The 24,746-nt window shown below is 42.0% G+C and overlaps 1 protein-coding gene across 1 annotated transcript in view; it reads right to left on the reverse strand.

The window, feature by feature from the left end:
* The window catches only part of myo6a (myosin VIa), a 244,455-nt gene that overhangs the window by 144,887 nt on the left and 74,822 nt on the right, over nt 1-24,746 (reverse strand). The window contains 1 exon segment of the mRNA XM_052011416.1: nt 15,622-15,767. Within this exon segment, the coding sequence (XP_051867376.1) occupies nt 15,622-15,738 (117 nt within the window). The 5' untranslated portion in view covers nt 15,739-15,767.

Raw genomic sequence — 24,746 nt, forward strand, 5'->3', positions numbered from 1 at the left:
ACTTTCATTTTTTAGTTCTTACAGTGCAGTAAGCCATGTGACAAATATGGAACTGATGTTGGACTTGGGGAGGAGTTTTCTTCTGAGGCCCTCCTGAATGATCCCTGGCACTTACTCCTTCACAGGCAGAATGCACCTTCACAGAACGATAGCAACACTGTTATAAAGAAGAGGACTGGAGTGCTCAGCAGAGAAACAAGCCATTAGCCCAACCAGACTGTACCCATGTTTATACTCCACTCCAGATCAATCTCCTCCTTTCCACCCTCACCTTAATATCGGCAGAACTCTCTGTTCTCTGGTGTGCTTTCCAATCTCCTGCTCAACCACTCACCATGATAACAAATTCCACATTCTCACTACTCTCTTAATGAAGAAGTTTCTTCTCAATTACTTGTATGTTTATTAGCTACTGCTTTAAATGTTTGGCTGTGCCCACTCTATTGAATCCCAATGCAACTGTGGGCACCTCTTTCAGGTCACTCCTCAGTCTTCATTGAAAAAAATAGCCTAGCCCATTCATCATTTCCCCACAGGTATAATCCCACAATTCTGAAATTAACCCTGCAAATCCTAATTGTTCCCTCTGCAGTGCCTCTTAAATAATACGGTGACCAAGTACTCTGTGTTGTCCGACTATGGAGCAAAGATTGCAAGACATTGAACACTGGGCAATAATCATTTACTTGCCAGATACACAGACTAGCCAAAGATGAGGAGTGTTCCACAATGATCAGTACTGGGATCACTACTGTTCCCCGTTTAAAGTAGCAATTTAGACTGGGGAATCAACATACAAATCCAAAATTTTTGAATGATGCCAAATATATTACACCAAACGAGAGTGAGATTAACGAGGAGGACTGAAACAAATTACAGGAGGATGTTAATAAACTTGCAGAATTGATTTGCATTTTCTATGTTGCATCATCGTCAATATAGATATGCGAGGTGGTACATTTAAGTGCACGGTAGCATAGCGGTTAGTGCAACGCTATTACAGCGCCAGCGATCAGGGTTCGATTCCAGTCACTGTCTGTAAGGAGTTTGTATGTTCTCCCGTGTCAACGTGGGTTTCCTCCAGGTGCTCCGGTTTCCTCCCACATTCTAAAGGCGTACGGGTAGGTTAATTTGGGGGTCTAAAATGGGCGGCGTGGACTCATTGGGCCGGAAGGGCCTGTTACCATGCTGTAAATAAAACTTAAAATTTAAGTAAGAAAGCCAGAAACTCCTTGGAAAGGAAGTGCCAAAATTGTAGTTATGGGAACAGATGAATCTGGGATGCATCACTAGAAGTAGCAGAGATGGTTGAAAAGTCTATGAAATGAGGTTCACATCAAGGGGGATGCAACTAAAAACAAGGAAAGTTAGACAAAACCAACATGTTAGACAACACTTGAAGCATTACTTCCTATAGTATTGAACTATGTGTACTAGAGCCAAGAAACTGCAGATGCTGGAAATCTAAAATAAAAACAGAAAACATTTGGGGAAAAAACTCTTCTGTGGAGAGAGAAACAGAACTAATGTTTCAGGTCAATGACCATTAACTGCACAGATGCTGACTGACCTGTTGAGTATTTCCAGTGTTTTCTGTTGTAGTGAGGGGAAGTATTTACTGGAATGATACCAGAACAGAAAGGGTTTATTTATCAAGAATGATTAAACAGAATTCAGATTTCTTCTTCAGAAAAGACTGATGGGTCGGCTGATTTAAGACTAAAATTATAACAGAATTTGAAAGCACTGAATGTTAAAATATCTTAACTTGCAGTCTTGAAGTTACCATCGGGGAGGTGGTACAGGAGCCTGAAGACCCACATTCAATGATTCAGGAACAGCTTCTTCCCCTGCGCCAACAGATTTCTGAATGGTCCATGAACACTACCTCATAATTCCTTTTTTTTTCCACATTATTTATTTTGTAATGTCTTCACACTGTACTGTTGCCGCAAAACAACAAATTTCACGTCATCTAAGTTGGTGATAACAAATCTGACTCTGAAATCCAATGAAGAATTCAATAGAAATCCCTTAAACAGAGAGTGATTGGAAAGGTGATTGAACTACCACTGAGTCCTCATTATATCCGCAATTGGGGCATGGACTTCCTGTGAATAATATAAAATGTAGATACCACAAAGACCCCCATCTATGTACCCTATACTCTCCAAAATAAACTTAAATATACCCTAAAAGCATTAATTGCATCAATAAACACATTAAACATTTAAGCACTATTGAATGTGTCTATACTTACAAGGAGTAGCCAGTTTTGAAATCACACGATGCAATGTGTAAACAAAGCCCAGTTTCTATTATACCTGCAGCAGTATCACACAGAGGGAGCCACTTGACATATGTAGCCTGCAAATTGACCACATTTATAGTAGTAGTGATTGTTCCTCTACCTGTATATGGACATAGATATATTTGTTCAAAAAATTGAGGTGGAGCCTGGAGCTGACCTCACAAGTATGCAGGTCCATAGACGGCAATCCAGCAGAAAACGAGGATCAAGCATGGTTAGAGCAAAGGGCACAGATCCATTTAAGGGGAAACTAAGATGTGTTATTGTTGCTGGAAGAAGTGTGAAAGGATGCTGATGGACCTGTTGGGATGAATGGCTTGCCTCTGCACTGTAAATACCGCATTACACTGTTTACATGTTGGTGCTAGATTCTCCAATAGCTTTCACAATTTGTAACCTTACAAAGGATACTGGTAAGTACTCTTCAATGCCAATGCAAGAGTTTTCTAATATATGCATTTGATTATTTGAGTGTACCGGGATTTCTCCCAAGCTTAGAAACACTTCAGCTGAATTCAAGTAATGGTACATTCTGTTCTATTGTTCACAGACAGCAATTATTTCGTTGACATATTAGTTGCTAGACTTGGGATATCTTAAGGAACTGAAAGGCACAATGTCAAGTTAAGTTCTTATGTAGATTGATAAAGGATCTGAGATCAGATTGGTGTTACAGATACTGTGCAGGTTCATGATTTCCACTTCCCTGTGTAATTGGATAAGAATCTTACAAACTGCTGAAGTATGTGGTGTCTTATTTGGAATGGACAGACAACAGTGTGAGAATTCGGAAGAATAAGGAATAAAACTAAAACCCAAACACAACTTTTTCAATCGGGTAGTGGGAGGGGTGGTTAGTGGGGTAGGGTAGAGAAGAAACATGATTTTTCAGTGTTTGAATTGACTATTTCACTTAAATACTGCACCTTGGTTGAAACTATCAAACTGGGAAACTATCACTGAGGACATTACACCTTTGAAATAAAAGCTGGTTTCCACTTGCTCATAGTACAAGCTCAACAAGACAATTTGAAAAAGCCCAAATTTTTTACATCCATATCGCTTACAAAGTGCCTTTGAGTCATAGAGTTGGAGTAATACAGCATGGAAACAGGCCCTTTGGCCCAACACATCCACACCACCAAGATGTCCATCTAAGCTCGTCCCATTTGCCTGCGTTTGACCCAAATCCCTCTAAACCATGTCTTTTAAATATTATTACTGTACCTGCAACAACCACAGATCAAGTGTCATTAGCTTAATTACTTCGGCACAACATCGTGAGCTAAGGGGCCTGTTCCTGTGCTGTACTGTTCCATGTTTAATGTTTCAGGTCTGATACCCTTCATCAGAACTGGGAAAGTTCTGACAAATGATCTGAGACTTCAAATGTTGACTGTTTCCCTCTCCACAGACACTGCCTGACCTACTGAGTGTTTCCAGCATTTTCTGCATCTGCATTTTTTTTTAATAGTCATTCAGGCAACAAAATGCTGTTCCTAGTTACACCTCAAAACAGACAACTCCTTCCATACAATACAAATCTCCAATAGGCAAAGGGAATGGATGTTCTAAAGCATCGTGATATGCAACCTCTGTCACACAAGTGGTACAATATTCACAACGTTTGACAGGTAATGGCCCTGAGAAAGCAATTGAAAGACTTATTTATTTAAAGAAGCTCAAGACCCTGAAGCAGAGACAATACTCGGACAATGAACTCAGTTCCTTGTGCAGTTCACCAACACATATGCACCGTGGGCTCTCACAGAATATCTGATTTGTTTTGTAACGTCACAACCTGCACACTCTGCCAGGATCAGTTCAGAATGGGTTCCACTCACATTCAGAACATCATACTCAGTGCAACTAACAAGTCTTAGAAACAGACACGTTCAGGAGGCTTTTTCCAAATATTCACCCAGCTGAATTTTGCATTCCCATGTGGATACTGATCATTGATTTCATTTGGCATAGACAATTTGTGAATGAACAAAACTTTAATTGTAACCTGTGTATATTGCACCCGACAGCCTCATAAAGATGAGGAACCCCATTCAGCTCAGCCAAGACCTGATAATGTGCTCTGCATCTAAAGAACAAAGACCTTGCTTATAAAATATCATGTACTTAAAATGGTAATGTGAATTTCCTTCTTCATTTTGTATTTTTTTTTAAATATCTGGATGTCTACATTTAAAAAATGTCTTCAGTCAGAATATTGCGAGCAGATTTGTGAAAGGACTCATTTATTCTGTGGCTAAATTAGTATGTTGATGACCAATAGTTGGCTCCATGAAGCTGGATCTTATTGTTATACTGAGTGAGAAACATCCATGCTAATTAGGTTCTGTGTTTCAATCTAGGCTAGGCCGTGTAAACCAAAATCCACTGTTTGTGTACAATGCTACTTTGTAAACAAATTCCTCTTGACAACAATCATTTTAAGATATAATATTCTCTGATACGATGAGCATGTTTAATGGAGGGGGCTATGAACGAAACTAAGGTCCACTGTGGTTTGTGCCTCATTAAACCAACATTTCCTGTAATTATTATAAATCTTCACAACAGACCTTCATGTGGCCTTCAGTCTTGTGTTCACCCCAAGGTGAGAAATCATCTGACAATGAACCAAACTGCTACTAAGAATTTTCTAAACACAAATTAGACTCTGCATTGTTTTAAATCTTCAAGCCAGTTAATATAGTTGGTACATAACGTTTGTAAATTCTTGTTTACATGCTTTTGTTTTCTTTTATCTGTAAATAAGCCTGCAAACAGGGAGATGAAATAATGCAAAACTATGCTCAGCATATAATACGTTCACCAGCAAGTGATTCAGCACAACTGTGTGTTAATTCTTATGTCCAGGCTATGCTGATACCTCTGAGAAGCTAAAAAATAGAATAAAAATTATGTACAGTATATACTTATGCCCCTCATAATTTTAAAAACTTCTATCAGTCTCCCCTCAGCCTCTGCCGCTCCAGAGAAAACAACCCTAGTTTGTCCAACCTCTCCTTATAGCACATGCTCTCTCATCCAGGCAGCATCCTGGTAAACCTCTTCTGCACCTCTGCCATAGCCTCCACACCCTTGCAGTAATGGGGTGACCAGAATTGAATGCAATACTCCAGATGTGGCCTAACCAGAGTTTTATAAAGCTGCAACAAAACGTCCTGACTCTTGAACTCAATGCCTCAACAGATAAGCAGTTCGTTTAATAACTGGCTTATGAATCCTGCACATCAGCCACATATAAGAAAAATGTGAGGGGAGATATTGGCATGGGGTGGGTGGTGAGGGGTAGGGGAAGAGGAGATAGATGGGCAGAGTAGATTCTGGAGTACTTTTGTGACAAAATACAGCTCAAAGGGCTTGCTTATAAAACATTGTATCTTGTCAACAGCTCTATAAACAACTATGGGTTTTCTCACAGTAGGGAAAACAATTGCAGGGTAAGTCTGTTGCTGAGTTGTACAAACAATTCTCAGGTGAGAGACAGGTACATTACTGCATTTGATCAGTGAATTCATCCGTGAATTACCTTGGGCAGTAAACAACCTGTCTTCTAGTGCAGTACCTATTCCATACATAAAATGCCCAAAATAATTTAACAGTTCCATTTTCTAGCAGAGAACAGGACAAACCTATTGATTTGCAACAATGCACTGAAAAGCACACTTAAAAGCCATCTTGGGCAGTTCACTCAACGTCTTCTGAGAGGTTTTCCTGATGTCACTGCACCTCCAGGAGTAATAGACAAATATACAGCCACTGCACACTGTACAACTGGGAGCCAAGCCCCAAACTGCTCCCGTGTTTGAATAGTTTATTTACAATAGAAATAAACCAAGAATCATCGTAAATAACAATACGCTTTCTTCCAGAGTGGAATACTTCAATTTTATACTGTGCATGTTGTAATGTCATTTATGAATGTTTTCAAGTAGATATATTATTTTCCAAATAATAAAGCTCTTTCCTTTGAGAATTGATTGGAACTGGATTTTCAATGCATATATGTTCTTAAAACCACCCTCTCCACCAATTCCCTCCAAAGGTTCATATAAGCTAATTTGTTCTCATGTTTCCTGCACCTGTACTGGAAAAAAACCCTGAAGGAAGTTCATTCATCATTAAAATCCCATCCACCACATGAAGCTAACTCACTGCTTTAGCACATCTTGTAAACAGAATAGACGAAAACAAACTCTTGTGGCTTAAGCCTTAACAAGCAGGAACCAGCATTTGGTTGATGCCTTGTAGGTCCTCAGGGCATCTCAAATTGGTGTGAGCCAATGAATTATTCTGGTTGCGTTGTCCAATGTGGCAGGCGGCTTCTCTAACTGCAATGAAAATGAATGAGCAGAGCATCTGTTCTGATGAAATTAGAATATAGAACAGTACAGCACAGTACGAGCCCTTCGGCCACGATGTTGTGTCGACCTATATAAACCTACTCCATGATCAATCAAACCCTTCCCTCCTACACAACCTATAACCCTCCATTTTTCTTACATCCATGTGCCCATCTAAGAGTCTCTTAAATGTCCCTATTATATCAGCCTCTACCACCAGCCCTGGCAGTGCAGTCCAGGCACCCACTACTCTCTGTGTAAAAAAAAAACCTCTGACATCTCCCCTAAACTTTCTTCCTCTGACCTTAAACTGATGTCCTCTGGTATTGGCCATTGCTGCCCTAGGGAAAAGATACTGGCTGTCCACTATATCTATGCCCCTCATAATCTTGAACTCAATTCCCCGACTAATGAAGGCCAGCACACCATACCCCTTCTTAACCACTCTGTCAACTTGCGCGGCAACTTTGAGGGATCTATGGACTTGGATCCCAAGATCCCTCTGTTTCTCCACAATGCCAAGGATCCTGCCATTAACCTTGTACTCTGCCTTCAAGTTCATTCTTCCAAAGTGTATCACTTCACACTTTTCCAGATTGAATCAATCTGCCACTTGTCCACCCACTTCTACGTCCTGTGTATATCCCATTGTAACATATGACAACCTTCTACACTATCCACAACACCTCCAACCTTCGTTTTATCTGAAAACTTACTAACCCATCTTCCACTTCCTCATCCAAGTCATTTATAAAAATCACAAAGAGCCAGGGTCCTAGAACAGATCCTCGTGGAACACCACTGGTCACCAACCTCCAGGCAGAATACTCTCCATCTATTCTGCCTGGAGGTTGGTGACCAGTGGTGTTCCACTGCCTTCTGTGGGCAAGACGATTCCGAATCCACACAGTCAAGTCTCCATGCTTCATGACTTTCTGGATGAGCCTACCATGGTGAACCTTGTCAAATGCCTTACTGAAGTCCATATACACTTTATACATCCACCGCTCTACTTTCATCAACTTGTTTTGTCACCTCCTCGAAAAACTCAGATAGGCTCATGAGGCATAACCTGCCCCTCACAAAGCCAAGCTGATTGTCCCAAATAAGACTACGCTTCTCCAAATGCTCAAAAATCCTGTCTTTAAGAAACCACTCCAATAGCTTGCCTACCACTGACACAAGACTCACTGGTCTGCAATTCCCAGGATTATCCTCATTACCTTTCTTGAACAAGGGAACAACATTTACTATTCTCCAATCCTCTGGCACCACTCCCGTGGTCAGGGAGGATGCAAATATCATCGTCAATACTCCAGCAGTCTCTTCCTTCGCTTCCCAGAGTAACCTGGGTATATCCCATCCGGCCCTGGGGACTTACCTATCCTAATGTTTTTCAGCAGCTCCAACACTACCACTTTTTTAACCTCAACATGCTCCCCACACATTAGCCTGTTCTACACTGACCTCACATTCGTCAAACGCCCTCTCCCTGGTGAGCACTTAAGCAAAGTATTCATTAAGGACCTCCCCTACCTCCTCCACCTCCAGGCTCATTTCCCCCTTTATCCCTGAGCAGTCCTACCCTCACTCCAGTCATCCTCCTGTTTTTCATGTACGTGTAGAACGCCTTGGGGTTTTCCTTAATTCTACTCGCCACAACCTTCTCATGTCCCTTTCTAGCTCTCCTAAGTCCCTTCTTAAGCTCCTTCCTGGCTACCTTATAATTCTCAAGAGCCCTGCCTGATTTTTGCTTCCTAAACCTCAAGTATGCTTCCTTCTTCCTCTGGACTAAATGTTTCGCCTCTCTTATCAACCATGATTCCTTTAACCCTACCATCCTTTCCCTGTCTCAGTGGGACAAACCTATCCAGAACCCCATACAAGTGTTCCCTAAATAGCCTCCACATTTCTGCTGTGCATTTCCCTGAAAGCATCTGTTGCCAAGTTCCTGCCTAGTACCAGCATAATTAGGCCTCCCCCTATAAAAACTTTACCATATCGTCTCTTCCTATCTTTAACCATGGCTATGCTAAAGGTCAGGGAGTTGTGGTCACTATCTCCGAAATGCTCACCCACCGAGAGGTCTGTCACCTGACCAGGTTCATTGACTAGTACTAGATCCAGTATGGCCTCTCCTCTAGTCAGCCTGTCCACATACTGTGTCAGGAATCCTCCTTGGACACACCTAACAAATTCTGCCCCATCTAAACCTTTTGCACTAAGGAGGTGCCAATCAGTATTAGGGAAGTTGAAGTCACCCATGACAACAACCCTGTTAGTTTTGCACCTTTCCAAACTTTGCCTACTTATCTGTTCCTCAGTACCCCGGTAGCTATTGGGGAGTCTATAGAATACTCCCAATAGAGTGATCACTCCTTTCCTGTTTCTGACTTCCACCCACAAAGACTCAGTAGACGATCCCTCCATGACATCCTCCCTTTCAACAGCTGTGATACTGTCCCTGATCAGCAATGCCACTCCTCCACACCCCTCCCTTTTACCTCCCTCCCCATCCCTTTTGAAACATCTCAACCCCAGAACATCAAGCAGCCAATCCTGCCCTTACGAAGCCAAGTCTCTATAATGGCCACAACAATGTACTTCCACATACTGCTCCATACTCTAAGTTCATCGCCCTTATTCTTAATATTTCTTGCATTGAAGTAAACACATTTCAACCCATCCAACTGACTGCATTTATGCCCTATCCACCACCTATTCTTCCTCACAGTCTCTCTACATATTGCAACTACCTTTACACCAACTACCTTGTTGTGACCTTGCACCTTATTGCACTGCACTATGTAGCTGTGACAGTTTACTCTGTACTGTTACTGTTTTTACCTGTACTACATCAATGCACTTTGTACTAACTCAATGTAACTGCACTGTGTAATGAATTGACCTGTACGATCGGTTTATAAGACAAGCTTTTCACTGTACCTCGGTACAAGTGACAATAATAAACCAATACCAATACCCTATTCCCATCAGTTCCTATCCCCCTGCCAACCCAGTTTAAATCTTCCCCAAGAGCTCTAGCAAACCTGCCTGCAATTAACTGCAAGAAAAACACTGGCCAAAGCACTAGGCAACTAGCGCCTTGGAATCTTAAATAACTATCTGCAAGCGGACAGGTCAACACTTATCCCACTAGAAAGATAGCACATCTTAAACCCACTACTCATATCCCAGAGTGAGGCAACCTGCTGAATCAGAGACTGATACCAGCACATGAATGAGGAGCAAGAGGAGGCCCCTCAAGTCGATGAACAGGAAATAAAGAGCAAACAAGAGAAGGGGATGTGATGGTTTATTTCAACCTCCTAAATAGAGTGCAATGAAATTCCACAAGCAAAGGACTTTTGGTACATTTGGCAACTTGTTTCACTGAAAAACAAAATAAATTACAATGCAAGAAATCTGCAATAAAAACAGAAACTGCAGGAAATGCTCAGCAGTTCTGGCAGCATCTGTGCAGAGAGAAGGCAGGTTAATATTTCTTCATTATTTTTATTTTAGATTCCCAGCATCTGCAATGTTTTGTTTTTCAACTACTATTTAAAATCACTGCCACTTCTTTTCGAGAAAGCTGCTCTGCTCCTCTCTCTAACAATGTATTCCATCAGGCAGAGTATGATAAAATCAGCCAAAGAAATATTTTGTTAATCTTTGAAGGTCACGGTTATCGGTGTCAATGACATGAGCATCAAACAGCTTGGTTACTTTGTACTCTGGGTAAATCATGATTGACTGCAGTCCAATGACCTGAGATCCAATGCAACCCTCTCAATTTTCCTTTGCTTTCCTCTAGAAAACCCCTTTAGCCTTGAGCTCCCTAACAGAGCCCAGCCTTCAGAAGGAACCCATTAACCACATCTTGTCGTTTTACTACATTTCCAATGACTTTCACTCTACCCTTAGATCAAAAGTAGAGATGCTCACTGTTAACTATAGTGTTCAGTTTCATTCACAATTCCTTGGATAACGAAGCAGTCCATGTCTGCTTCACTAAACACAGAACATTCAGGTTTGGACTGAAAAATAGAAATAACACACAAGTTTATAAGATTATGAGAGGCAAAGATAGACAGCCAGTATCTTTTTCCCCCAGGGTTGAAATATCTAATACCAGAGGGCATGCATTTAAGGTGAGAGAGGGCAAATTCAAAAGAGATGTGTACGGCAAGTTTTTTTTATATATACAGAGAGTGGTGGGTGCCTGGAACGTACTGCCGGGGTGGCAGTGGAGGCAGATATGATAGGAGGCGTTTAAGAGGCTCTTAGATAGGCACAACAATGTGTAGAGATTGGAGTAATATGGACCTTGTGTAGGCAGAATTAGATCAAATGAAGGGCCTGTTCCTGTGCTGTACTGTTCTCTGTTCTATCACCTGCCCTGCACAAGTGTCAGTCAATAACTATTTCCAACAAGAGAGAGAGTCTAACCACCTTCTCTTGACATACAATGATATGTATAACTATTGCTCACTCCTCAGCTATCAACACTTTGGAAATTACCACCAACCAGATAATTAACTCACCAATTACATACTAAGTATTTTGGTTACAAGGGCAGGTTGGAAGCCATTTATCCAAGCAACTCACCTCCTTGCCTTCTCAAAGTATTTGCACTAGTTACCAGTCATGACTGTGCTCCACTTGCCTGGATGAAAGCAGCTCCCAACAACATTAATGCTCCATACCACCCAGTAACAAAGCAGCCAGTTTGATGTGCACCCCATCCACAACCACAAACACAAACACTTACTGCTGCCACATCAACACACCCTGGCTGTGGTGCACCATCTATAAAATGCACTAAAGCAACTCAGCATGGGTTCTTGAATAACACTTCCCAAAGCCAAGACCTTTACCGCCTTGAAGGATATGCGCATGGGAAGCTGTTCCCCTTAAAATCACACAAGAGGCTAACAAGAAAGTACAGTGCTGATGATTCACTATCGCTGGGCAAAATCCCTGAAAGTCTCAATCGAATAATACCCTGCAAAATTTGAGTGGTGCAGTCTTCCTGACAGAAGGACAAACTGGGTTCTTTCTTCTTTTGTCAGAGGAAGTTTGTTTTTACCTCATACAGATCTAGCCAACTTATTCACATTTGTTTCCTTCTTATTAATTGTGCTTTTTTTTTGGGCCACTCTCAGGTCAGTAACATACCAGGTGAGGAGGGGTTTCTTCTATGGTAGAGGCATCCTGTGTCTTTTGATTCAACAACTGGAACTATCTCCTCGTATTCTGCTGCAATCTACACTCAATCTGGTATGGTCTTATTTATCCATATGTATATTTGTTCTGCATATCGCATTCTGTATTAATACCCAGGAAGGCAGTGATCAATAGCAAAACCGATTTGCAATAACTTTGATCTATTGTCTTCGTTGTTTAGAATTTCCAACAATAAATAGGAAAGCCAGCATGGAACAATGTTCTCCTCAGTGAATGCCTCATTTTGTAGCATTTGAATGCACGGTCAGCATCACAATCTAGAAACAGAAAACTAGCAGCATCCTGTAAAAAGCTTTGTACAGTTGTTAACTCAATATGGTTGGCATCACTGCTCAAATCACTGGTCTCCCTGAAATCTTCAGTGATGAGAGATTTGGCAGCAGCTTTGTAATACACAATTTTTGTTGAATGTAGTCCTCATCCACAGCCATTTATTTTTCCACATTCCATAGCTACAAATGTGAAGTGCCACATCTCATGTCAAAGTGTTGCAAATCTCTTGGTTGACAATTGGTTTGGTGCTAACTGCCCATATCACATTGCAGAGTGAACATATTTTAATCTTCATCTACCACTGAGCCAACACTAATAGTCTTACTTCAAGTAATCTTATATTGATTACCCTCTCACACTCTGCTTCAATTCCACAAAATAAGTGAAATCATGCAAAAATTAAGTGGGAGTCAGGAACTTTGACTGCATAGTTTAGCCAATAGTTGCGAGAGCATCACTGCAGAACACTTCTGTTCAGGATGACCTCTCCTCATCACCAAACACAACTGAGACATAATCTACATTAACATAACATTTTCAGAGCTGGGGAATTTGAATGAAAATGATAATAAAACACATGTTAACAATTTTGTTTAATAAGTACTCTACAGTAGCATATGTGAACATTTTGAAAGAGCTTAATGCATTCACTATGAAGAAGTACAGCATTTCTCAACCCTAAACCAAAGGAAGTAATCGGCAGACACTGTCAACACAATTTGTCTTACAGGCAACAGATACATTACATGAGGTCCTTCTCTACCACACTACAGGAGCTGAGCAGTTCCCACTGGAAGGTAAATTGGATTATGATACTGCTCAAGAGCTAATTATTCATTAACAAGAGGTGAGTTATATTCATACTGGTGACAACAGGGAAGGCAAGAAAAAACAACAGATCCAAGGTAAACACGAAGAAATCTCAAAAGTTAGATCAAATAGCATTTAAAGGCAGTTCAATGTTCCTCCTCAGTGACTGCAACAAATACAAGGGCAGATTTTAATAAGTACAAATCACATCAGAAATATCTCTTTTCATACTGTGACTGTATTCTATCACCATGGGACTGTGTTTTACAAAAAAAAAACAGAAAGAGGAGACTTCAGAATGACTGGGGTAATAAAAGTTAAATCTCTTCCTATAAAAATCTGAAATTTTCCTAGTATTATTGAAAAAGCATCTTCAGATAGAATAACTATTTGCTCTTTCCCCATCACTAACCAGGCATTTCGATTCCCTTGAGGTTCTTGGAGGTGAATCAAGTTACTGAGGAAAGTCTTTTTCTATAAACCTAATTTATGAGATGATATGATTCAAATACCATTCTCAAGTTAGTCCCCATGACATAATAGTTATGACTTCTCAGTTCCAGAAACAATACTGGTCGCTTCCTCTTCCTATTGTTTTGTGTGTGTGTGTGTGTGTGTGTGTGTGTGTGTGTGTGTGTGTGTGTGTGTGTGTGTGTGTGTGAGTGAGAGAGAGAGAGAGAGAGAGAGAGAGAGAGAGAGAACGTGAGAGAGAACGTGAGAGAGAACGTGAGAGAGAACGTGAGAGAGAACGTGAGAGAGAACGTGAGAGAGAACGTGAGAGAGAACGTGAGAGAGAACGTGAGAGAGAACGTGAGAGAGAACGTGAGAGCAGTTTTGGTCCTCCCATTTTTTCAATGGAGATGCTTCTAAATAGGAACAGGAGGAGACCATTTAACCCCTTGAGTCTGCTCTGCCAAGCAATAGATCAGGCTGATCCGACATCCTTTATCCATTTCCTGCCCTTTCCTCATAACCCTTGATTCCCGTCTAAATTCCAGCTTTCAATATACACAGGTCTCCATGCCAGGCAAGTCCACAGACTTTCAATCCACTCCAAGGAGAAATTCTTCCTCATCTCTGTCATATCACTGAACTCTAGCTTGTCACCGAACACTCTAACAAACTTCTCCAGATGTACTGTTGAAAGAATCTGTACTGGTTGCATCCTGGTCTGGTACGGCAATTTGAATGTGCAAGAATGCAAGAAGTTGCAGAGAGTAGTGGACTCAGCCCAGTACATCATGGGCACATCCTTCCCCACCATTGGTAGTATCTACATGAGGTGCTGCCTCAAAGAGGCAATATCCATCATCAAAGATCCCCACCATCCGGGCCATGCCATATCCGCGAAGCTACCATCGGGCAAAAGGTACAAAAGCCCAAAGTCTCACACCACCAGGTTCAGGAACAGCTACTTCCTTTCAACCATTTGGTTCTAGAACCAACCAGCACAACCCTAATTACTCCCTTAGTACAGCAACACTATGACCACTTTGATCACTTTACACTAAAATGGATTTTGTTTTTTTTTGTTCTAGTTGGGTTCTTTCTTGTAATAATTGTGTACAACTTATGCATGCACAAAACCTGCATGCACATATTCCTTTTCACATTGGTCATCCCAACACATTTCATGGCCAATTAATTAAACTTTTAAAAGTTGTATAATATACTTATGTAGTTCCCAACCAGGGGCACATAACTCCTTTTGAGAGGGAGATGCAAAAAATACAAGGGATCCATGAGGATTTAATAATATTAACTTGATTAGAGAGTTCACAGAAAATGTAACAATAAATAAAAATATTTTCAGCACACTTGCTGCCCTAACCAAAGGGAAACTGAGAATTCTCAACTCCTTGATGTCATCAGGTATATAAAAGAGGATGTTTCATGAACAAAGTGTGGATAAGTGGGGCTTTCGTTTACAAAGGTTGGGAACCACGGACGTGGACTACATATTCTAATGGTTTGAATTAAATGAAGGACCACTTTGGCTTAAGAAAAAGCCATAAACAGTCCAAAAGCAGTCAGTGTAAAAGAAAAGATGCACTTGGGTAACCTACAACCCAACTGTATGATCAGTGAATTTTCCACTTTCAAGTGACTCATTCCCATGTTCCTTTCCCACTTCTATTAGTCCACCTGGGTTCTTTTCTTTGTTCTCCTTTTCCATTCACCCCCACCCCAAACCCCGTGACCTTGATTCATTACCCTCCCCCACCATCTACCCAACACCCACATACCCATCTACCTGGGTACCTTCTCCCTCTGTCTCTACCTACCCCCTTCCCTCAGCTGGCTCCATCTGCCCAATTTCCCTTTTTCCCCCCTTATCTGTTTCCACCTATCACCCACCAGTCTCAAATCTCCCCTCTCCCACAAGGCTCTATCTGCCCATCATCCACCACCTCACCTGGTTTCACCTATCTGCCTCTGCCTCACCCCCTCCCTCTCACCTCCACACTGGCCACCTTCCCTCCACACTCCCAGTCCTGATGCAAGGTCTCGACCTAAAACGTTGACCATCCCTTTGCCTCCACAGATGCTGACTGACCCGCTGCATTCCTCCAGCTGTCTATTTGCTAAAAATCAAGCCAGTATGATACTCACCTTGTTCTTCTGATTCAAAGGTTCAATGGTTAATGAGTCAACACCGATGTCAATGATCAAACCCAACTGGAACCCATCTAGGGGGTGTGGAGCCCACACAGCCTTCCCATCCTCCATGCTGTCTTTTGGAAACTACCCACGATTCCCTAGTTGAGAAAGAAAAAGCAAACCTAAGTTTAGACATTCTTATTTTTCATAAACATAACATAAAATTCATACACACAAAAAAAAATTGGTGATAATTTAATTGATCAGTTTTTCTTATTGTGGTTCCCCGCACCTCTTCACAGATGGTCTGGAAGGATAAAAGACATGGGCATCTAAGAAGGGAAGAATATGCAATACGAGAAGCTTCTGAAAGATGGACGGCAGAGTTGAGATGCAATAATGAAAGGCAAGTGCCAGCTCGTGGCTGAAGTCCCGGCTATAGATGATAAGAGTGCAGAGTGGAGAGCAAGATGATCCTGAACACACAGGCATCCATTAATGTAAAGACAAGGGATAACTTCATCGGGAAAATGAGAGAATTCTGCTGCTCTGCATCAAATAGTGCAAAGAAATCTACTACTACATCCAGTCAAGATGGCAATAGGAGTCTTGGTTTAACAACTCAGCCAAAATAGATGGTACTTACCCTACATTACATTGAAATGGCAAAGCTGTTATTTATAGGGAAGAACTATGGAAGTCAACCACTAATTCCCTCTGAGTCCTGCTCCCAACCACAAACTGCCACCACATCACACAGTAGTAAATTATCTGCTGCCACCACTACCTCTCCCAGTCCTCAGCACATGCCACAACTCTGGAATCCAGGGATGAAGATTTTTTTAAATGCTGAGCCACGCCCAAAAGGAGACATACAGGTTATCCTGGGTGACTTTAAAGCCAGCTTTACAAAAGACACCAACTCTGCAAAGATAATTAGCAGGGAAGGAGTGGAGAATGCCAACTCCAATACAGTTCACTCCTGAAGAAATACTTGGAAGAAAACTTGTGATAACCAACCCCCATTTCACCAGAGGCACAACTACAAGGCATCAAGGCAACACCTCCAATTCAGGCATTGGCCCTGTTGGATTATATTATTGCCTGCAAGAGACTGCAAGGATGTCCACTTCTCTTGCACCGTGACACAGTGGCAAAGCTTGGGGTAGCACAGTGGTGCAGCTCCAGTGACCCTAGTTCAATCCTGACCTCGGGTATTGTTTGTGTGGAGTTTGCACGTTCTCCCTGTGACTCGGTCCGCTGTGGCCGTCTGGGTCTCCCGGTTGCCAGCCATTTTAATTCTCCCCCCCCCCCCCCCCCCCCCCCCCCCCCCCCCCCCCTACATTCCCACACCGACATGTCTGTACTCAGCATCCTCCACCGTCAGGGTGAGGCTAAACGCAAATTAGAGGAACAGCACCCAGTGTTCCGCCTGGGTAGTCTACAACCTGACAGTATGAACATTGAATTTTCCAACTTCTGGTAACTGCTGCCCCTCTGTCCCTTTTCTCTCTCTTTCTGATCTACCTGGCCCCTATCACCATGTCTCTTTTCCCTCTCCATCTGCCCATCACCCACACACTCCTCCCACTGGTTCCCCTCCCCCATTACTAGTCTCTGCCTCCCCACCTCCTTCCCTTTTATTCCATATTCCACGCTCCTTCTGTCAGATTCCATCACCTTCAGCCCTATGTCACTTCCACCCATCACCTCCCAGCTTCTGACACCATTCCCACTCCCACCTCCTCCATGTGCCTGTCACACACCCCCCCCCTTTTACTGGGATCCTCCTATCACCTGCTAGTTCTTGTTCCACCCCTTCCCTCCACCTTTATACACCGGCTCTCTCCCCTCTATCTACCAGTCCAGATGAAGGGCCATGATCCAAAACGGCGACTGTCCACTTCCTTCCATAGAAGCTGCCTGACCCGCTGAGTTCCTGAAAGAAGCTTAACTGCCCATCTAATGGCGACATTATTTCCTCCTATTATAGACATTCGCTTTGTTCCATCCATTGCTCTTCCCCACTGCCCCTGCTACCTAGACCAATTCATGTCTCACTTAGTTCTGATGAAGGGTCTTCAACCTGAAACATTAACCAGTTCTGTTTCCAGCAGTTTAGCTTATTTCAGATTTCTACCATCTGCAGTTTTCTTTTTGATTTTCATTTCTTGTCACATAACAAGTATTGCTCCTCATCTCTTCCCCTCTCAGAGTGATATTTGGCTTCTTAGGATCAATGTATCAGTGTACCATTTTGTATGGCACACCAATAGGTTTTGAAACTAAAGCATAATTTACAAGGCAACAAAGCATCTGTTATGGCACAACCATTTCCCTAGCTTCACAAAAATTAAAAACTAAGGTAGTTAGTTAACATAAACCTTTTTATGCATCAGTGCCTAACAACTAAGGGCTGGTTGGGTGCAATGCAGTTTATAAAATAATGATATTCTAGTATTTCAAGAGGAGCAGTAAAATTTATCAAGCAGAATATTCTTGTGCAGCCATAGGGCAATTAGGTTTAGAGTACTCTAATACCTCAGCTTAACCAATACTTTCCTACTTGCATAACAAGATTGCTTCTTACAAAAAGGAACAACTGTAGATGATCTACATTTTCTGCATTTCCTGTTACACATTGTGAAATCGAGCAGAACCTGGACTTTCATGAAATATGAAGTCTCATAAAATGAATCAATGACATCTACACTGTCATTTCTGTACTTGGAAATGGAACTAAACAACACGTACTGAACTTGAACAATTGTGTTGTTGTACTGAATTCAAATTAGTTATCAACCAGTTAACTTGCAAGTGCATACCATGAAGTCCTACAGCAGGGAGCAAGCTGAAACAAGTCTTCACACCTCTAGCTCAATTCAAATCACTTGTCTTGCATCCAAACAAGCAGTCAATGTGAAATACCACAAATCAAGCCTTTATCAGTTAACTTGAAAAATCTCGTACTTTCCAACAGCAAGAATACCAGGAAACCCAACTCCATCTCCCAAATGTTGGGAGCATAAGGTCTGATGCTGTTAAAATCAATCTTACTAGAGAACTATAAAACGACAAGCGGGAAGAGAAGGTGTTCTTAGTCAAACTTACTGGAACAGCACAGGAGACTGGAGCGGTCACAGAGTGAGGAAGGCACAGGGCTGAAACGAAAAGTAAAGCTTGGGCTGCACTTATAGCCAGAATGGGGATGTTCAAAGAAGCAAGTGTGTCTACAGTCAATCCACAGTTTCCCCAAACTGATACAAAAACAAATGGTTTTAGCTGCAAGAAGTGTTTGACATGGTTGACTGGTGAATGGAAGGTACCAGTTCTCCTGAACTGAATGGGGAAGAGTCAGGGAAAGGAGAACAGGAAGGATTGACGATGCAGATTGACTGACCGATTGATTTACAGAACACCTCTGTTCAATCAGCAAAGGTTATGCCAAGCTTCCAGCCACCCTTATCTTTTAACTTTCCACTCCTTTCCCATTCTGATCCATGGCTTCAGCCTCCTTCATTGCTCCAAAGTTTGACAGAAGGTCAAGGAACTGCACCTCATCATCTGACTAGGCACATTATAGCCTTCCACACCCAATGAATTCAACAATTTCAGATACACAATTCAAGTCTTTGTATCACATTTCCAGGCTCACTCTTTCCTTCCTTGTAATTTCAGATAATTATTTGTCTTCTCCCACATGCACTTCCTCCAGATCTACCTTTTGTCATTCACTACTTTCTTTACCACCCTTTTTCACCTGCTCCATCTCTCCTTTTGTCCTGTAATGTCCCCCCCTCCACCCTATCACAGACCTGCCAGTTCTCTCTGCCCCTCCCACCTTCCACTATTGGGACTAGCTGTTGAACTTAACTTGCTACAGTTGGCCTTTCAGTACTGGACCAGGGATTCTTGTCCTTGGTCTCTGCACAAACACTTTGTACATTTCAACACCCAGTGGTTTGCTTTGTAACTTCAGTTATCAGTCCAAATGATTGCAGCTACCAGTTCAATGCTAGTTTGCTCCATTTGCAAAGGACTAAGCAGGCAACTGAACCAAGCTTCTTTGTCTCCTTTCTGTAAGTTCCGGACTCAGTGAACAGATATTCAGAACTCAATCATTTCAGTAAACCCCCCCCCCAAGCCAAGATGTGTAGTTCTAATACTCCTTTTGACACATTAGGGTACAGTTACATACTGTCTTACAGTCTTAAGCAAGGTAAGACTCTATCTTGTTCATGGAATCAACACATTTTCACTTCATGGTCTTCAGGACAATTCATCCCTTGTGCTTCAAAATCAAAGCCCCAACTGCATTTAAGACTTTGTAGAGACAGAAAGAAGTTAAATAAGCAGGTGATTTGCTCTTAGTGTTTCAGTATAACCTACAGCATTGCAAGGTCACTAATGAAACTGGCCTCTTTGTTGTGCTTTCAGAAAGTTAAAATGAAAAAGGTCTTGGCTACTGCTACTAATCATGGCTGGAGGTATGGTCACGAGATGAGCAAAACTCTGAGTTAATCACCAATTCATGGAAATAACACAATTAAGAAAAAAAATGTGCACATCATGCCTTCAACAGGTTATCACCAAAAGTGCAGTAAATTGAACTTCAACCGAAGTGCAGAAAGAGCAGCAAACAAATAAATGTGCAACCCCTCAAGGTTTTGATGATGGCTGAACTGTTAAAATATTTGCTTCCAAGTCACAAAGGCTGTGGGTTAAAAGCCCCAGTCCTGGATTTCAGCATAAAATCTCATGGTGTGACAGCACAGGTGGTCAAAAATATAATCCGCAGAACTCAAATTCACATCCACATCCAACCATGATAAATTTGAGGTCGACATTAAATAGGAAATAAAAATTATTTGTAAAAAAAAAACAAAAGAAACTGTGAAGGTATTGCCCTTTAGGGAAGGAATATTGCTCTCATTGCCCAATGTGGGACTACATGTGACTATAATCCTGCACCAATGTAGCTGGATTCTTGATTGCCTTCTCATAATCTGGGCAAGCCAGTTTCATCAGACCATAGGTAACACCATCACCTCCAAGTCAAACAGAGGTATCACCATTCCCTCGTGACTGCTGGGTCCCTCACCATCCTGGTTGTGCCCTCTTCTCATTACTACCATCATAGTGGAGGGTACAGGAGCCTGAAGACCCTCACTCAATGATGCAGGAACAGCTTCTTCCCCTCCGCCATCAGATTTCTGAATGGTCCGTGAACCCATGGACACAACCTTGTTATTTTATTTTTGCACTATTTATTTTTGTAATTTATAATCATTTTATGCCTTTAAACTGTACTGCTGCTGCAAAACAACAAATTTCACGTCATACAAGTCAATGATAATAAATTTGATTCTGGTCAAACCTCAGGAAGTCCCCATCCAACAACAATGTGTGAGCATCTTAGGCAGACAAACTGCAACAGTTCAGGAAGGTGGTCCATAGCAACTTCTGAAGGAACTAGGTATGGCTAATAAATGAGGTCTTGCCAGTGACACCAATATTCCAAATCATACAAAAATCTGATGCAAATCTTGTGCAGGAACATTGCTGGAGGTTCCAGCATTCCCAAGTGAAATTTAAAATTCCCAATGTGCTATTTGAAGAGCAGGGAAATCGACTGGTACCCTTCCTTTCTCAGCCAATTATCAAACTAACAGGTCATTGGTCTCAACGTTGCTTACAGGTTCTTCCTAGTTCAAAATGACTATAATTATACCTTTCTCTGGATCAGTTAAGTGTTTGAAGTAAAGCAGCACATGACCACATTTAAGAGTATCCCAATCAAACCACCAGGAAATCCAAAAAAAGCGAATCAGTTTTCCCACTAAGTCATACATGTGGCATAACTCAAGGCTCAACAACCCCAAGTCACAAGATCACAAGACAAAGGAGCAGAAGTAGGCCATTTGGCCTATCGAGTCTGCTCCATGAGCTAAACTAAAACTATTCCTATCTAGCCCCAATTTCTGGCCTTATCCCCATATCCCTTGATACCTTGTCTAATTAGATACCTATCTATCTCCTCCTTAAACGCCCCCAATGATCGGGCCTCCACAGCTGTACGTGGCAAAGAATTCCATAATTTCACTACCCTCTGGCTAAAGAAATTTCTCCTCATTTCTGTTTTAAACTGGTACCCTCTAATTCTAAGATTGTGCCTTCTAGTCCTGGACTCACCCACCAAGGGAAACAGCTTAACCACATCTACTCTGTCCAGTCCTTTCAACATTCTAAATGTTTCTATGAGGTCCCCTCTCATTCTTCTGTACTCCAATGAATACAGTCCAAGAGCCGACAAATGCCCATCATAAGTAAACCCTTTCATTCCCGGAATCATCCTCGTAAATATTTTCTGAACCCTCTCCAACATCAGTACATCCTTCCTAAGATAAGGGGCCCAAAACTGCGCACAGTACACCAAACGAGGGCTCACCAGTGCTCCGTAGAGCCTCATCAACACTTCCCTACTTTTATATACTATACCTCTCGAAATGAATGCCAACATAGCATTCGCTTTCTTTACCGCCGATCCGACCTGATGGTTAACCTTTAGGGTATCCTGCATGAGTACCCCAAGTCCCTTTGTACTTCTGTACTTTGAATTTTCTCCCCATCTAGATAATAATCTGCCCATTTATTTCTTTTTCCAAAGTGTACAACTGCACATTTCTCAACATTGAATCTCATCTGCCATTTCTTTGCCCATTCTCCTAAACTATCCAAGTCTTTCTGTAACCTTCCTATTTCTTCAATACTCCCTACTCTTCCACCTATCTTGGTGTCGTCTGCAAACTTAGCCACAAAACCATTTACATGCACATAGAGACACTGATGAGTGCAACCAGCAAACATTCTGCCACTTGGCAGCATTTAGCACTGATTCACTTCCCACTACTTTCCAGACTAGGGCAACAGCATTAAGGATTACTTCTTGCCAAAATCAGCCAAGTGAGAAACAGCCATTAATTGCATCCCAAGCACTGGGTTACAAAGGACACTAGTGTTTCAATTGTGTCTCCACAGCAATCAATGCATTTGAAGGTAGTTATGAGAAATTGGCGCTGAGGCCCCAGCTGTTCACAATCTACATCAGATTTGAATGAGGGGATCATCCAAGCTTGCTGATAATACAAAGCTGGGTGTAGTAAGTTGTGAGGAGGATGCAGAGGGGCTTCAAGTTGGGTCACAGACAGCACTTAATAAATGTCTAGATGTGTACTTGAATTGCCTATGCATTGAGGGCTGTGGACCAAGTCCTGGGAGTTGGGATTAATACCAAAGGATGCCCACGGGTCAGTTTCCATGCTGTACAATCCCATGACTCCGTAATCAGGGCAAGTGTATATTACAGATAGAATATAGCTGTGGAAATATTTGGACATCAACTTTAGTGGAGAAGAAAAGTAGAATAGTAGGGTATATTTAAATGTGGAGAGATTGGAAGGTGTTGGTGTGGAGAGGGAGCTGGGTGTCCATAAAAACTAATCACCGAAGTTAAACTGTAGGTACAGCGAGCAATTAAGATGGCAAAAGATGTGAACTTTTTATTGTAAGCATGTTTAAATACAAGAGAAAAAGCATTTAACTGAAATTACAATGTCCCAGTGGGACTGCACATGGAATATTGTGTATACATCTGGTCTCCCTAACAGAGGAAGGATGTACTTGTGATGGGAGTACAGCAATGGTCGATTCCTGGGATTGGTGGTGGGGCTGTACTCTCAAATCTAGAAGAATAAGAGGGCACTTCACTCCCGTGTTTTTTTTAAATTCATTTTGGGGATCTGGGTGTTGCCAGCATTTACTGCCCATCCCTAATTACCCTTCAAGAAGTTGGTGTTTTGGCAGGAATGTTGCTTCCCCAGGCTTGGGGGGGGGGGGGGGGGTGCCAGAACCAAGGTCACAGACTCAAATACGTCATCACCCAGCCAGCTCTGAGACAAGAAGACATTTCTTCACCCAGAGGGTAGTGAATCTTCAGAATTCTGCTGTCTCCGTTCAAGGCAGATCCATAGATTTCTGGAAGTGATACTTTCCTGATCCCATTGAATGGCAATGCAGCCATGAAGGTCATGATAACCTCCTCCTGTTCCTAGTTCTTATGTTGTTACAAAACACTCTGGGATCTTTTAGGGGTGTGCCATGATAAGACTGTTGTTCCATAATCATGCAGCTCTTCTCAAGCTACAAACCTGAGGAAGTGCTACAGAGGGGTCACATTTCAGATAATCTCGACTGATGATCCACCACAGGACTGTGGCACCCTCAGAGGTGCCATCTCTCAGATGAGTCTTTAAACCAAGATTCTGCTAACCTCACAAGCTCACACAAAAGCACTCATAGCTCTATTTCACTGAAGAATGGAGGAAATCTTCCAAGCAGTCACTAAACGACTTCTTGGTCATTGTCACATTAATTTTTGTGGATAGGCAATCGTATGTTGCCCTTTCACAAAGTGGAACCTTAATGGGCATAAACTTAGCTGCAACTGCAACAGTGCCCAGACCTATGTATTTCTATCATGTAACCCTGAGGCACTTGGGAAGGGTGAAGCTGCGAAAGGCACAAGTCATTCTTTCTCTCCTTTGCTGAACCAGCACGAGGACAATTGATCCCAGTTTTGGTGGATGTACTAGCTAATCTTTGGGGTGCTGGGTCATAAAAGAAACCAAACTCAAAAATCAAGAGCTCTGCCCTGTGTATGTTTTCCACTTTCTGTTCCAGTGTGTACTTCCACTGAGCATTTAAAATATAGGTCACAGTTTTATAGTTGGCCACAGAATGGCCAGCTTCCAAGCAAAGGTTGAGAAACAGTAACTGCATCAGTTCTCCACCTCTCTGTCCTTCTCTCCTCACAGTGATCACTAACATCAAAGACCCCACTCACCCCAGACATTCTCTCTTCCCCCCCCCACCCCCCATCAGTTAGAAGATACAAAAGCCTGAAGCAGCTTTGAGAGATTGGTCTCACTTGAGACCAATACGGAAGTGAAGGACGAGATATTAGTATTTTCTATAGGCTCAGTAATGGAGGAGGACAGTGAGGTGGTTTCCTGGGCTTTTCCCATGCAAATAACCACAACAAATATTCAAAGGGTCAAATTATAGAATTACGCAGCACA

This window comes from Pristis pectinata, chromosome 3 (assembly GCF_009764475.1).
Source record: "Pristis pectinata isolate sPriPec2 chromosome 3, sPriPec2.1.pri, whole genome shotgun sequence".
Taxonomy (NCBI): Eukaryota; Metazoa; Chordata; class Chondrichthyes; order Rhinopristiformes; family Pristidae; genus Pristis; species Pristis pectinata.